This window comes from Python bivittatus, unplaced genomic scaffold (assembly GCF_059951505.1).
Source record: "Python bivittatus isolate LINGU-HERP-01145 unplaced genomic scaffold, Pbiv_v1 ctg000340_np1212, whole genome shotgun sequence".
In the NCBI taxonomy this organism is placed as follows: domain Eukaryota; kingdom Metazoa; phylum Chordata; class Lepidosauria; order Squamata; family Pythonidae; genus Python; species Python bivittatus.
This window is the reverse complement of record NW_028277056.1, coordinates 7,712,565-7,725,751: the sequence shown is the minus strand read 5'-3', so window position 1 is coordinate 7,725,751 and position 13,187 is coordinate 7,712,565. Positions and strand designations below refer to the sequence as shown.

The 13,187-nt window shown below is 42.6% G+C and overlaps 1 protein-coding gene across 1 annotated transcript in view; it reads left to right on the top strand.

The window, feature by feature from the left end:
- The first annotated feature begins 139 nt into the window (after positions 1–139).
- PRCP (prolylcarboxypeptidase) overlaps positions 140–13,187 on the top strand; it is a 31,459-nt gene continuing 18,411 nt past the window's right edge. The window contains exon 1 of the mRNA XM_088140505.1: positions 140–319. Coding sequence (XP_087996631.1) covers positions 146–319 — 174 coding nt within the window. The 5' untranslated portion in view covers positions 140–145. The remainder of the gene's footprint in view (positions 320–13,187) is intronic.

The following is a 13,187-nucleotide window of genomic DNA, read 5'->3' as shown; positions in this document are numbered from 1 at the left end:
AGGGCAGCGCTCGTTTGCCCGCCTCGAGGCTATGGGTGGAGCCAGGAGGCTCCGGGCCCGCCTCCCTCCCCGCCCTCCCGAAGCGCGGCTATAAATAAGGCGAGAGGCGGCGGCAGTCTTGATTTCAGGCAGACGCTCTGCCGTCATGTGGGTCTCCGGGCGGCTGTGGGGCGGGTGGCTCTTCTGCCTTGCCTGGGTCGGCGCTTTCGGCCGCGCTCCGACCTTCTTCGCCCACCCTCGCCTCCGGGCGGCCTCCCGTCCCGACCCCTCCCGCCTCTCGGGGCTGCGCGCTTACCGCACTTGCTATATCACCCAGAAGGTAAGGAAGGAAGAGCCGGGCGGCTCAACTCTCTCCCTTCCGTTGCCTTCTCGGCCCGTATCCAGTGGCGGTGCGTTGCGCAGGATCGCCCACCCTGCGGCGCTCGCTGGGCCTGGAGGGGGAAAGGATTGCCGCAGCCTGCTGGCGGAGTCGCAGGCGAGCCAGCAGAAGCGGGCTGGGGTTTGCACCGCAATGGCTTAACCATGGTTTGCTGGATTCCTCTCACATCCTCGCTCAAAAGCGGGGATGGCTGACCCAACACGCTGGGATTAAAATGCACTGACTTTTGAGGCTTAACCTGTTGTGGGAAGGCAGCAGATGGAGGGCTCCCGAAGCCAGTGTTTCTCAACCTTGGCCGCTTTAAGAGGGGTGGACTTCAACTCCCAGAATTCCCCAGCCAGCCATGCTGGCTGGGGAATTCTGGGAGTTGAAGTCCACCCCTCTTAAAGCGGCCAAGGTTGAGAAACACTGCCCTAAGCAGAGCCAGGCTTTTTGGGGTGTTTGATGCATGCCCTCAACTGATCTTGAGAGCAGGTGTCTTTCCCCCGCCAACCGGAGTTGCTTGTCTGCAGCAGCCGCCCTGCCAACCCGGGGCTGAGAACCTGGGTGCATTCGCCCATGTGAACTTGGCTCTTATGTTGCATGAACACAGGTAATGACCGGATTCACACTCTGTCCCAAACCATACTATGGTTTACTTTGGCTTTAGCTTAGCACAGCACCGGCGCAAATCCAACCCTTCTGGCATGCAGTCAGCACATCGGCTGGGGGATTCTGGGAGTTGAAGTCCACCCGTCTTCAAGATGCTAAGGTTGGGGAACACTGGGTTAGCGCATGGTGTCAGCCCGGGTCAGGGTTTGCTTAGCAAATCAGTGACTTAGCGTGGCTGAAGGCCGGCTGTCTTGGGTGACGTTGGCTGTTTTGAAGGGGAACAGGGCAGTAATATAAATATTGCAGTAAGGGATGGAAGGCGATCTGTCGATTGTTCTGACTTAAATGCTCTTCTGATCTCTTGTGGGGTAGCCTCCAAGGTTTGCAAAGTTTGCTGCTGAATGTCAGGCTAATCAATGAGAAAAGCCGCTGTTGCGTGATGTTAATTGGATGGACATGCTGACTTGGAGTGATTTTAGAAGTGGCTTAAGGTGGGCTTTTCAGAAGCTCATCCTGCTATGCAAGTTACACTGTGGGAAGCTTGGTTATTGTCTTAAGCCTACAAGGCAGTTGACCTCCCTCCATATTATTTGTTTATTGCTGATGGATAACTGGCAGAACTTCCTGCAAATTACAGTTTGGCATTGTTTTGTTCAAAGAGCCAGCAATTCACCCTGTCTTTCAGAACCCACTCTTTCCCTTCCCATTAGCCGCAAGTATTTGAGGGGGTTGACACATGTGAAAAATGGGTGGGGCTTCAAAGGCGCAGCTGTGATTTTCATCCTGACTTTTGGGGCTGCAGGATTCTGTGACTTCGGAGTGTGTTCTGTCCTCCCCTTAGACCCGACCTAAAGGTTTCTTGGATTTCTGCAAACCTCAGAACCTAATTGAGGGTTTTGATGCTTCTCTTAAGAAAGATTGATGTTTTGGGTTTCTGAAGTCTTGATTGTCACCATGAATACCAGAGGTAGAGGAAAGAATATGATGTTGCACCTGTATGTATAAACATAAATGTATACATCAACCGATGTGGGCACTGGAAATCTTCAGTTGTTTGAGAGTTGCTGCATCTTGGCTGTGCGAATAAATTTTGACATATCCTGCCCTGTAGTCTTACTTGTTCCTTCATGCCTAAGGAAGTGCTGACGTAATAATGAAATGAAAAACCCTAATTTGTGTGTGTGTGTGGTGGGGGGGGCAGAGGTTGCTATGACAGAATTAGTCTCAGCTAGGATATTCTGCAACTGATATGCGGGGCCCCCAAGTCAGTTGCACTTTAACTTGAACGTGAATTGCCCCAGCTGTGTAAGCATTTTTAAAAGTTAGACCTGATCCAGCTGTGGTCTTCTATTCTGTCTTACTGAACATCTTGTTCTAACCAGAAATGAAAGTGGGGGTCTATCCTTAAGATGTGATGTGCCCTGCCTTCCCGCTGCTACCCCAGTTCCCTGAAAACCTGTGAAATCTGGACCTTCAAAAACCTTGTGGTATTTTGATAGTCTTGTGAACCCTCGTGAGTTTTCAGTAATTTCAGGAAGTGGGGAGGGCCTTTATTTGCTGGCACTCAAGCTGTGTAAAATTTTCAGAGGATAATATTCTTCTGAACTGTATACCTTGTACATGGAGTTTGACATCTGGACAATATAAATGGATTCTCTGTGCCCTTATTATGACCAAAAGACTGACACTGCAGCATTGGAAAGAGAACTGTATGGCCCCATTCACTCAATGGATTGAAGACCTGATTGCATTTGCTACTTATGAGCGGATTGCCTATAGACATAGACTTTGTATGGACAAGTATAATGAAATATGGGACTCATTTATACAAAATATAGTAGGTTTAAAAAAAAACAGTCATATAAATCTATTACAAATATATATGTACTTGAATAATATTTGCATTAGATAAGCATATATAGAATTGTAGTTTATTATAATGACATTACCTTTTTTCCTCTGTTGTATTTCTTTCACTTTTTTGTTAAAGCGCTTTTTATGTGTGTTCCTCTTTTTGTAATTAAAAATTTAAAAATATATATTTAAAAAAAGGCTCTGTAAATTTTCCAACTCCTTGCTGAAAGAGCTGGCAAATTTAAGAGATGTGGGCATTTGCACTCTACTGCTTGTGTTTCCAGCAATATCTGTTGGAGTTAACATACAGCTTTAATAACTTTGTTTTTATGAATTTGTCAAATCTATATCAAGCTAGTAATGAGTTCCATAGCGTAATTATGCATTGTCTAAGGGCTTGGTGTTTTATCTGCCTTTATATAAAAGAATAATAGCAGTATACTACAGTAAGCTGTTCTGCTATCTTGCTCATCTCATAGCTGATAATATATCAGTAAAGGCATTTTTTTTTCTTTCCCATTCAGTATAATCTCTTTACTCTGTAAAGCAGTGGATGACAGAATAAGGGACTTGCTGTCAGTTTCATGTTAAGGGGTTAAAGCCAAGTTTTTACATAAATGCTGTTGATTAGAGAAATCTCTTCTTGTAGTCCACTTCTTAACTTTCCCATATTGTAGTCTAAAGTAAAATCTGAAGGCTGGCTTAGATGAAAACTTTAAAAAGTCAAAAGTGACCCTTCATGGACTTTTGAAAGTAAGAAGTTACAAGCCAAACCTTCTCCTGATCTTATTTGTCGTTCCAACTGCCTGTAAAAGGGAGGAGATCTCATGCAGTATCACTAACCATCAATTCACGTGGGAGCATTTATAATGAATGCTTTCCTGGTTTTATACGTGGAGATAATTATGCAGAGGTATCACAGTAATTGAAGCGATAAACAACTCATTCCTAAGAACCCTAAATGTGTTGGAATTTTATTAAGACAGGATCAGTAGTTTACAGTAATTTCTTGTGGCACAGTTTCTGCATCTGACACAGATAAACAGGGATAATAAGGAATTTCCTGCACTTGGGGCTGAAACTGGTTGGTGGTTAGCTTGTGGGTAAAATGGTTATGTTCTCATAGCAGCCAGTCTAGGTATGGGTAAGTCCCCCAGCTAAAATACTCACCATATATTCTCAAAATTCCAGGTGGGCCTACGAGGCCAAAAATGGTTTGGTTGCCCTTGTCTTAATATGTTGTATATGGAGTCCATGTTGGTGAAGTCAACCCAGTGGATCTCAAGAACTGGTGTGGCTTTGGCAGGGGTGATGTAGAGGGCAGAGGGAATGGCCTTGGTGGACAAGAGGAAGAGATGCTGCTAAGGCAGCAGTTTGATGAAAGAAATTTGAGTTCGGGGCAGGAATGTAACGTACATAAACGTCCAAACAGACCCCTCCGTAATTCACACGGAGGTGGCGGGGGGGGGGGGGGAAGGCTCATTCAGACTTGCAAGATTCTGTTACTATAACTTTACAATAAAAGTAATATTGGACTATATTTATTTATTAAATTTATATGCCACCCATTTCCCCCAAAGGGTGGCTCTGAGCGGCTCGCAGTTAAAATCAAACATCAAAAAGTTATTTTTTTATATATATATATATATATATATACACACACACACACATACACACACACACACACACACACACACACACACATATATACACATGGGGACATGGTGGCTCAGTGGCTTAATGACGCTGAAAGTTGCCGGCCAGAAATGGTCGACACTTCAGCGGTTCGAGCCCAGCTCCGCGCAGCAGAGCGAGCTCCTGCTTCCTCTCCAGCTCCTGTCAACCCAGCAGCGAAAACGTACGTGAGTAGATAGATGGGGACTCTCACCCCGGTGGGAGGAAAAATGCTGGCAGCACCTTGCAAAGGAGATGGGAACAGTTGCTGGTAACGAGGAAGCCGTGCACGCTTCCGAAAAAGGCGTGAAGCAACGGAAACCCCGCCTCCTGCGCTCACCAGCTGGGCTCTGCTCTAGGAAAGAGGCCATGGCAAACACCTTGCCTTGAAAACTGCAGGGACTTGTCCAGGTAGTCGCCGCAGAATCGGTCACGATTGAGTGCGGATAAAAAAAAAACATACATACACACACCCACATTAAGTTAGCTAAAAAATCATACTAGATAAAATGTCTTTAGTTTCCTAGTCTGGTCTACCTTGAAGGGCTGGCAGGTGGTCAGGATTTCCCAAGGTCCTTGAGTGAATCTTGTACCCTTGCTCAAGTGTAGTTCTATCTACTGCTTTCAGTTCTCTCTACGTTGGCCTTTTGGCTCTTCATTGTCATTGTTGAGCATTGTACGCAGACTGTGTGGTCTAGCATTATTGTTGGAAACTGCTTCAACAGGGTTAGGCAGTGTGATGCCCTGTGTGATCACCCTCTGGTCAATGGGTGCTTGGGAATGGTGAGGTTCTCAAGATGCTCTGGTCTACATCTCAAGGACTATCCTGTTCAGAACGCCATTCTTTAGGGAGTATTCAGAGAAGCTAGAACTGCAAAGAACGATAACAAGGATAATGGGGAGACTGGAAACTAAATCCTGTGTATGGAGAGTGAAGGAATGGAATATGCCTAGCTTTCAGAAGGGGGAATGTGGTAGAATGCTTCAAATCTGAAGGAGTATTACTCAGAGAAGACTAGAGTGTATTCTCTAGTGTTTCTGGTTGTAGCACATAGAATGGTCTTTAGTTATAGGAAAGTAAATTCCAATTACATTTAAGAAACAATTTTCTGATGGTAAGATTCATTCAGTGGTGCCAAATTCCTCTCTACTGGGCCAACATCTGTTGGGGATTCTTTAATCTGAATTCTTGCACCGTGGCCTGATGGATCCCTTCCAGCTTGTTGATTCCCTGCCTTCGAAACGTTCCGAAATCAGCTGAAAAGCAAGTTGTCCATTGAATGGGGGTATTCCACTGAAGAAACGGCTCGAAAAAGCATTTGTCAAGCTCTGCCTTCTTAACAACTCAGGCCTGAATACCTCCAGTGGGCTACTAAGCCAAGGAACCTTGGTTAACATTTGAAGCTGAGAAGAGCACAGAGGAAGAAAAGTGCTCCTTTTCCAGTTGCCATTTTTTGATTGCAGTTGTGTGATGTGCTGAAGTACAGACTAGCCAGCCTTGGTGTGTTGTGCACACCCAATCCAGATTAGGGTTCAAGGGTGTTGAGGGACCTCAGAAAATTAAGTTGAGGAAACCATGGTTGAGTTAAATCTGAGTAAGCTTGTTGCACAGATACCTACTACATGCCCACTTGGCAGAGTTGTATCAGGCTTCTTCCAAATTTATTCTTCAGATAAAGAGAGAAGTCAGAAGTGTCTGACCTGGCTGAATCATTTAGCCTTCTCTGGCACTTCTACACCAAGTGATCAAAACCAAAAAAAAAAAAAAACCCGGGTTGTAAAACAATAGCCCTTGAAGAGTCTGGAAAGTGCGGAAGTAGTTGTTTGTGTATTCCGAGTGAAATTTTATTTCTGTGCACTTATCTGCAGGTCACACTGCAGACCCGACTTCTTAAGGATGTGCGGATATGAAGAGCTTCCTGCCCCGTTTGTTTGCAGTTTTTTTTCCTTCCAGGCAGGAGTTAACACCATAACAAAAGCTCCAGCAATGAGGGTCTCATCACGCTGTCAATTTTCTAACCTGGCCTCGTTCGTATTTTTATTCTGTCAGCCAAAAACCTGGGTGTCGTACAGAAACCTGGGACTATCTCCGCATTTCTTCTTCTGCACTCTTACAAAAATAATTTACCCAAGTCCCTACAGCAGTGTTTCTCAACCTTGGCCACTTTAAGACGTGTGGACTTCAACTCCTAGAATCCCCCAGCCAGCCATGGGGAATTCCACACGTCTTAAAGTGGCTGAGGTTGAGAAACGCTGATCTGGAGAAATGCGATTCTCTTATTTAGGTCAAATAGTCAATGAAAGACATTTTCTGGCTCCTGGGGTATGTCTGCCATAAGAGAGCGTACTCTTGTACACCTTACACTATGCTTGTGTTGTGATGGGAGACAGAATGTTTGCTTCTCCAGAGCAGATGCACAGAATCGTGTTGGGGAGGGTAGCGTATTAAGTATTACAATCCCAATTTATAGCCAGTGAAGCTGGCGCATCAATATCGTCGCATGACTTAAATCATTCGTTTAAAAGATATTTGACAACTTCCCCTTGACAGTATGCTCCTTTTTAAGCTGTTCTGGCAATGAAATGAAATTATGAAAAATAAAAGAATATATAACGAGTAAATAAAGTAACACATAATAAAATTTAAAAAAAAATAAACATAGTATATACTTTAATATATACTTTAGTACATACTATATACTAAATAAAGGCTTTCCCCTGAAAGGTTGATTGATTTAAACATTCTGGGCTTCTCTGCTCTTTCAGGTCACTTTCATAACTTTTTTCCTTGTATTTTAAAGCTTGGGCTTCATGAAGACTCCCAAAGAGTCTTTGCAATTTGGTAATTGTGTAATTTAAAGAGGTAAATGAGTATTGTGATTATTGTATCCTAAAATAATTCCTCAGAATCTGGAAAAGGGTAATCAGTTGCCAGCAAAGTTCTGCTAACGTAGTGTTTTCCAACCTTGGCAATTCTAAAATGTGTGGATATCAACTCCCAGAATTCCCTGGTTGAGGAATGTTGAGAGTTGGAGTCCTCACATGCTGGCTGGGGAGTTCTGGGAGTTGAAGTCCACAATCTCAAAGTTGTTGAGGTTGGGAAAAGCTATGCTAATGTGTATTCAAAGCAGGAAGTAGAATGACTAGCTGTAAGTGGAAAAATTCTGTGTCGGCAGGGTGTTAGTGAGGTGGGTGTAGAAGAAATTGAATATATCCAGGAGCTGGTTCTAAAGGCACGGTTGGCTTCGCTTTCTGCAGAAAATCCTATCAAACTCTGGGTATCCTTCAGAGTCAGACAGTGAACAGGAATTTTTAGAGTGTGACTAATCGTGTGACTCCCCATCTTAAACTTAGCCCGTGTGTGTGTGTGTGTGTGTGTGTGTGTATTTCTCACAATCTGACTTCATGAAGCAGCCTCTGTTCTCTGCTTTCCAGCTAAGAGTTACCCAAGACAGCTAAACTTAACTTTTTTTCAAAAGCCACAAAAAGGAAGTGCTCCATACCCTAGGAGCCAGAAAATGTCTTTCATTGACTATTTCATCTAAATAAGAGAATCGCATTTCTCCAGATCAGCGTTTCTCAGCCTTAGCAACTTTAAGATGTGTGGAATTCCCCATGGCTGGCTGGGGAATTCTAGGAGTTGAAGTCCACACGTCGGATTTTTTTTTTAATTTTTGGACCCAAATGAACATTGCCTTTTAGGAAATATGGCAATGTGGATGGGTGCAAAATAAATGTTGTAATTTAATCCACATGTGGGTTGTACCCCAGGTTCGATTCTGACAAACTTGGGAGTGTTGAAGAGAAATCCCTCTTTCCTACGCTGGAGAGAAGTCGCCACTGATCTCAATGGGGAATCAATTAAGCTTTGATAGTCAAGAAGGAAGCTGATTTACCTTGATACCTATTCAGTATCCAAGTTGCATAACCGTTGGTGAAACCCTGCATCTATCTCCAACCACTCCTTTCTAATGATAGAAAATCTTCTATGGTATGTGGGATTATTACCACACCCAGACACTGAACTTTGGGACACTTAGTTCAGCTGGAACCATTCATGGAACCATGGTTTTCTAGCTGATTCCTTCCTGAAGGAGCAGTCAACTCCTTTGTTATCCAAACAGTTCCCTTAGATCCGTGTTTTTCAATCTAGGCAACTTTAGGATGTGTGGACTTCAGCTGCCAGAAGATTTATAAAATATGGTATCAAGAACTCTGCTGAATTAATTACTCAAGTTCCTGTGCTTTTTTTCACATGTTCCTCTTAGTCATCTCGCTGCTCAAGTGGATGCTGTGATTTCATTACTTAAATCAAGTCACCCATTGATCCTCTACTTCCTACACAAAGGGGCAAGTTTGTTTGTTAAACTACATTAAATTATAAGTGGGCTAGAGAAGGTATACCCTGCCCCCAAAATAGGCAAGGCTAGGACGAAATTGAGCTGAGCCAGGAAAAAAAGAAAGACAATAAATTGGATTTAATCTGCATTTAAATGTAGTTACATAAGGGTAATGTGATGGCTTCCTGGGTCATCCTAATTTTCCATAGGGTTAGATTAAAAATTACAGATGGCCATTTTTATATTGCTTCTGGCCCCTCAGTTAAGGCTTTAGACAGCTGGATGTAGCTCCTGGGATTTCAGATTGTCCTTTGCAGAATAGTCGGTTGCAGTTTTCAAACCTTTCCCCTATGGGCCGCTTTGAAAACTTGCTGGAATATTTGCATCTTAAAGCATATAATCAACATTTTCATAATAGTTTTGCCTTTTTAATGTAAGGGCTGTGCTGTTTTTAGGACAATCCTCTGTGAAATTGAGTAACAGACTTCACACGCTGTGAAAGTCATGGTCCCTAAGCTATGATCATTATCTGCTCAGTGTTGAGCCCAAAAGTGTTTATTTTTGAATCATAAAAAATCAACTCCAGTGTTGGATGAAGTATGCCACCCCGCAATGTAAAGTGGGATATACATTTAGTTAGTAAATCAGTATCCTATTTATTCTGTAGGCTTCCTTTGAACTACCCGAATGGAACAGGTGGGCCACCAGATTCATCAATCACAATGTGAGGACCTCTGGTGCTGTTTCTTAGGACCAGATTATTCACCTATGCCAGTGTTTCCCAACCTCAGCAACTTTAAGATGCGTGGACTTCAACTCCCAGAATTCCCCAGCCCGCATGCTGGCTGGGGAATTCTGGGAGTTGAAGTCCACGCATCTTAAAGTTGCTGAGGTTGGGAAACACCGACCTATGCAACGCTGTGTGCATTTTGTTTTTGCTTTATACCAATAGGATTCCCCAGTAGGGTGGCTGTTGTGATTTTGGTCATGATGTTTGTGAGGTTAATTATGGAAACAAATATTTGGCCATTAATTGTTTTGTTACTTCCTACTCCTTTCTGTTTCACTCTGCCTTGCCCTAGCCATGACTACAAACTCTCAGTAGTTTAAAAATAAAACAATTTATGAGCCAAGGAGTGGTTTCTGGGAGAAAAAAAATTGTTTTCAGCTAGAGAAATAAAATGGTTATGAAATGTTGATATTGGTGCTTTTATATAGAAAGAAGCAGCTTTAACTTGGTTTATAAACTGGGGGGGGGGGGGATTTCAGTTTAGAAGATGTTATAGTGCAGGTTTTCCTAACAATGTTCCAAATAAACTTCGGTTTCAAATGTGGGGATTCCTAGGGAGGGGGGAAAGACTTTTCTGGTTAATTTTCCATCTTAGTTTTAATGTTGGTAAGCAAATTCATGTTTTATAAAAGCACGAATGACTGAATGTGTCTCAATATAATAGCACGAATGACTGAATATGTCTCCATCTGCCTCAAAATCTGATTCAGGAGATTTCTGCAAAGTTGAAGTAAAGTTTTGCATGCTGTCAATTCCAAAGTTTTATGAAAGGAATCTTCTCATTCTCTGGAACTTTTTGCTGGTTCCCCATCATATCCTTTGATAAATTACTCCTTGTATCAAAAGGTGTGGCCTTGAACAATCAAAATGCTTCTGAGAATATCCTGTAACCACAGTGTTTAGAAGCTGCTAAATTATCTTATTGTTTTAGACTTTATGCTCTTGTAAACGCGGCTTTACTTCAAAAGGCAGAAATGTTTGTTCTTTCTAGATCTCTTTGGTTGATCCAGGACATGTGGGTATGTGCCAGAAAATTTGCCGACAAAGCAATAAAATTAGAGTAGCTGTTAACAGTACTGAATAGATATTGGGTTTTTGGAAGATTCTTCCTGGAACAAGCAAAGCCTCATGGTGTTGATAGAACACGTGTCTTCAGCAGTTGCATTGGACGTAGAAGCTATACATACTTTCTGCAGAGATCCTGATATTATCTCCTCAAACTTGGTTGACCCATTTAAACTTTGCCCAGACTGTTAAAGGAAACTTTGCACTTCTTGCTCTCAGGTATAGTGAGGTTCACACTGGAGAAATAGCAAAGTATTTGCTGCCTTGAACTTCTGGAAGAAGTGCAGCAACAAAGGTCACCGAAGTAAGCCGGCACTAAATACCTAACCATTTTCCCCTCTTGTCTGCTTCTTTTAATGTTTAATGGAATTTAGAAGAGTAAAATTAGATATTGAAATGGCTGGTATTTATTTGCTTGGATTGATGCTGGCTTTGAGCAGCCTCCATACAGCTTTCCCTATATGACTTAAGTTTGAATCCAAACAATATGAAACACAAGAAGAGTAAATAACCATAACAATCCCTCTAATATGCTGTTAGCCAAAGAAGAATAAAACTTCTAACAGTGCAGACATCAGCATTTCAGAGAGGAACATATATATCCTCAAGGTTTTTGAACAACCAGATTCTAACAGCTTTTCTAAAACCCAGCCCTAAGGTCCAGAGAAGGGGGGCTGCATTTGGAAAGGCACACTTTTGTGGACTCTGTGGATGGCATTCTTTGAAAGAGGGGACCTGGAAGGAGCCTGCTTTTCCTGCTCTATTTGGATGGGCAGATACAGTTGGAAGTAGAACCACAAAAGGTTTTAAAGGTGATCACCAGCACCTTGAATCCCACCCAGAAGCAAACAGGTAACCATTTCTGGTTTTGGAATAGAGGTGTTGTAAGGGCAAACTAATATGTGCCCATAAGTACTTCAGCCATTGCATTCTGGGCCAGCTGCAGCTTCTAATGGGTCTTCAAGGGTAGTCCCATGTAGAGTGCATTACAACAGTCCAAGCAAGAAGTGACTGAGACATGGGTGACCATGAGTAGGACTTCCAGCTCCAAGAGAGGTTGTATGCATCACACAAGATGAAGTTGTGCAAAGACCTTTGTTGCTACAGCTGCCACCTGCTCATCAAACAGGAGCTATGAGTCAAGAAGGACCTCCAGATTACAAACCAGGGGAACAGGAACCTGGTCCAGAACTAAACATGGAATATCCCTGGAATTAAATGGCATAATAATCCAAAACCATTCTGTCTTGCTGGGATTTAGCCTGAGTTTGTTCTCTCCCTGCACCCTAACAGTCTCCAAGCACCAAGATAGCATCTCGGCTACATCACTTGTTCAACTGTAGTAATATTCCCACACAGTGTACAAATGGTGAGAAATATATTTTGTGTACGTTTTGGTCTAAGAATTCATGAGGGAGAAATATAAGTCAATTTATTAAACTTTCTGTCCGGGTTCCCAAGTGCTTTAGTACCCAAAGAATAATGACCACCTGTCACACATCCTAACTCTGCTCCTTGTCAAAGGCCATTTGGTGAATATGACCTACGAGAGAGAAATTCTTCAGGAGAAATCTGCAAAATCAAAAAGGAAATGCAAAAATAAGGGAAACAGCTAAAATGAAAATTTAATTCTCAGAAGTTAAAAAGAGTGTAATTGTTTTGGAACAGTTCCTGTAGGGGTAGGGAAGTACTCACTATTCTGACAAGTGTCTTTTGCCCAAACCACCAAAATTTCTTGGTGGCAATAATGGCATTGCTAAAGGTGGTGTTAGTGGCTCCTACATTTATAATATGCATCTTTATTATGTCTAGTATTTCTAAGCACCAACAGAACTTAAGGCAGCCTTTCCCATCTGATGTTCTCCAGCCATAGTGCAGCAAACTGTAAGGAGGGGCACCAAGTTTGAGTTAAGATATTGTAGTCTACATAAAAGACCATGGATTGAACTTGTACTATAACTGAACTGAGCTGCGTGGAAGCAATCTTCAGGCAACATCTGTCTGTAGGGAAGTCTGTATTTGCAATTAAAATCCAAGAGTGACTCAAAACAAAAGGAAACTTGCAACAAAATGTCATTAAAAGACATCCCTTAGTTCATCAGCACATTAGGATGGAAAGAGCTGGTGGTTAAAAATAGTTGGGTATTGTGGCACCAAGCATTAGAGAATTTATCTGGCAAGAGAACTGTTTTCCGTTGTCATGAAGGTTTGAAGGACTCTAAAAGGAAAGATCCTACTGTGCTGGATTTCTCCTGAATATTATTCCAGTTGGCTGGGTGACATGAACTCTGTGTCACTTCATCAGAGCAATGGGGCTGTCATGAAGCCATTGAAGATATTGTGGTCATTGTCTCTAGCAGTAAAAGGCAGTGTTAAATATGGGTTCGAATTGTTTAGGGCTGGTGATGGACATCAGTGTAGATTGTGTTAACAAGAAATTAGAGAATCAGGTGATGATTAGTCTAGATTGCTGATTATGATCTGAATCACAGCT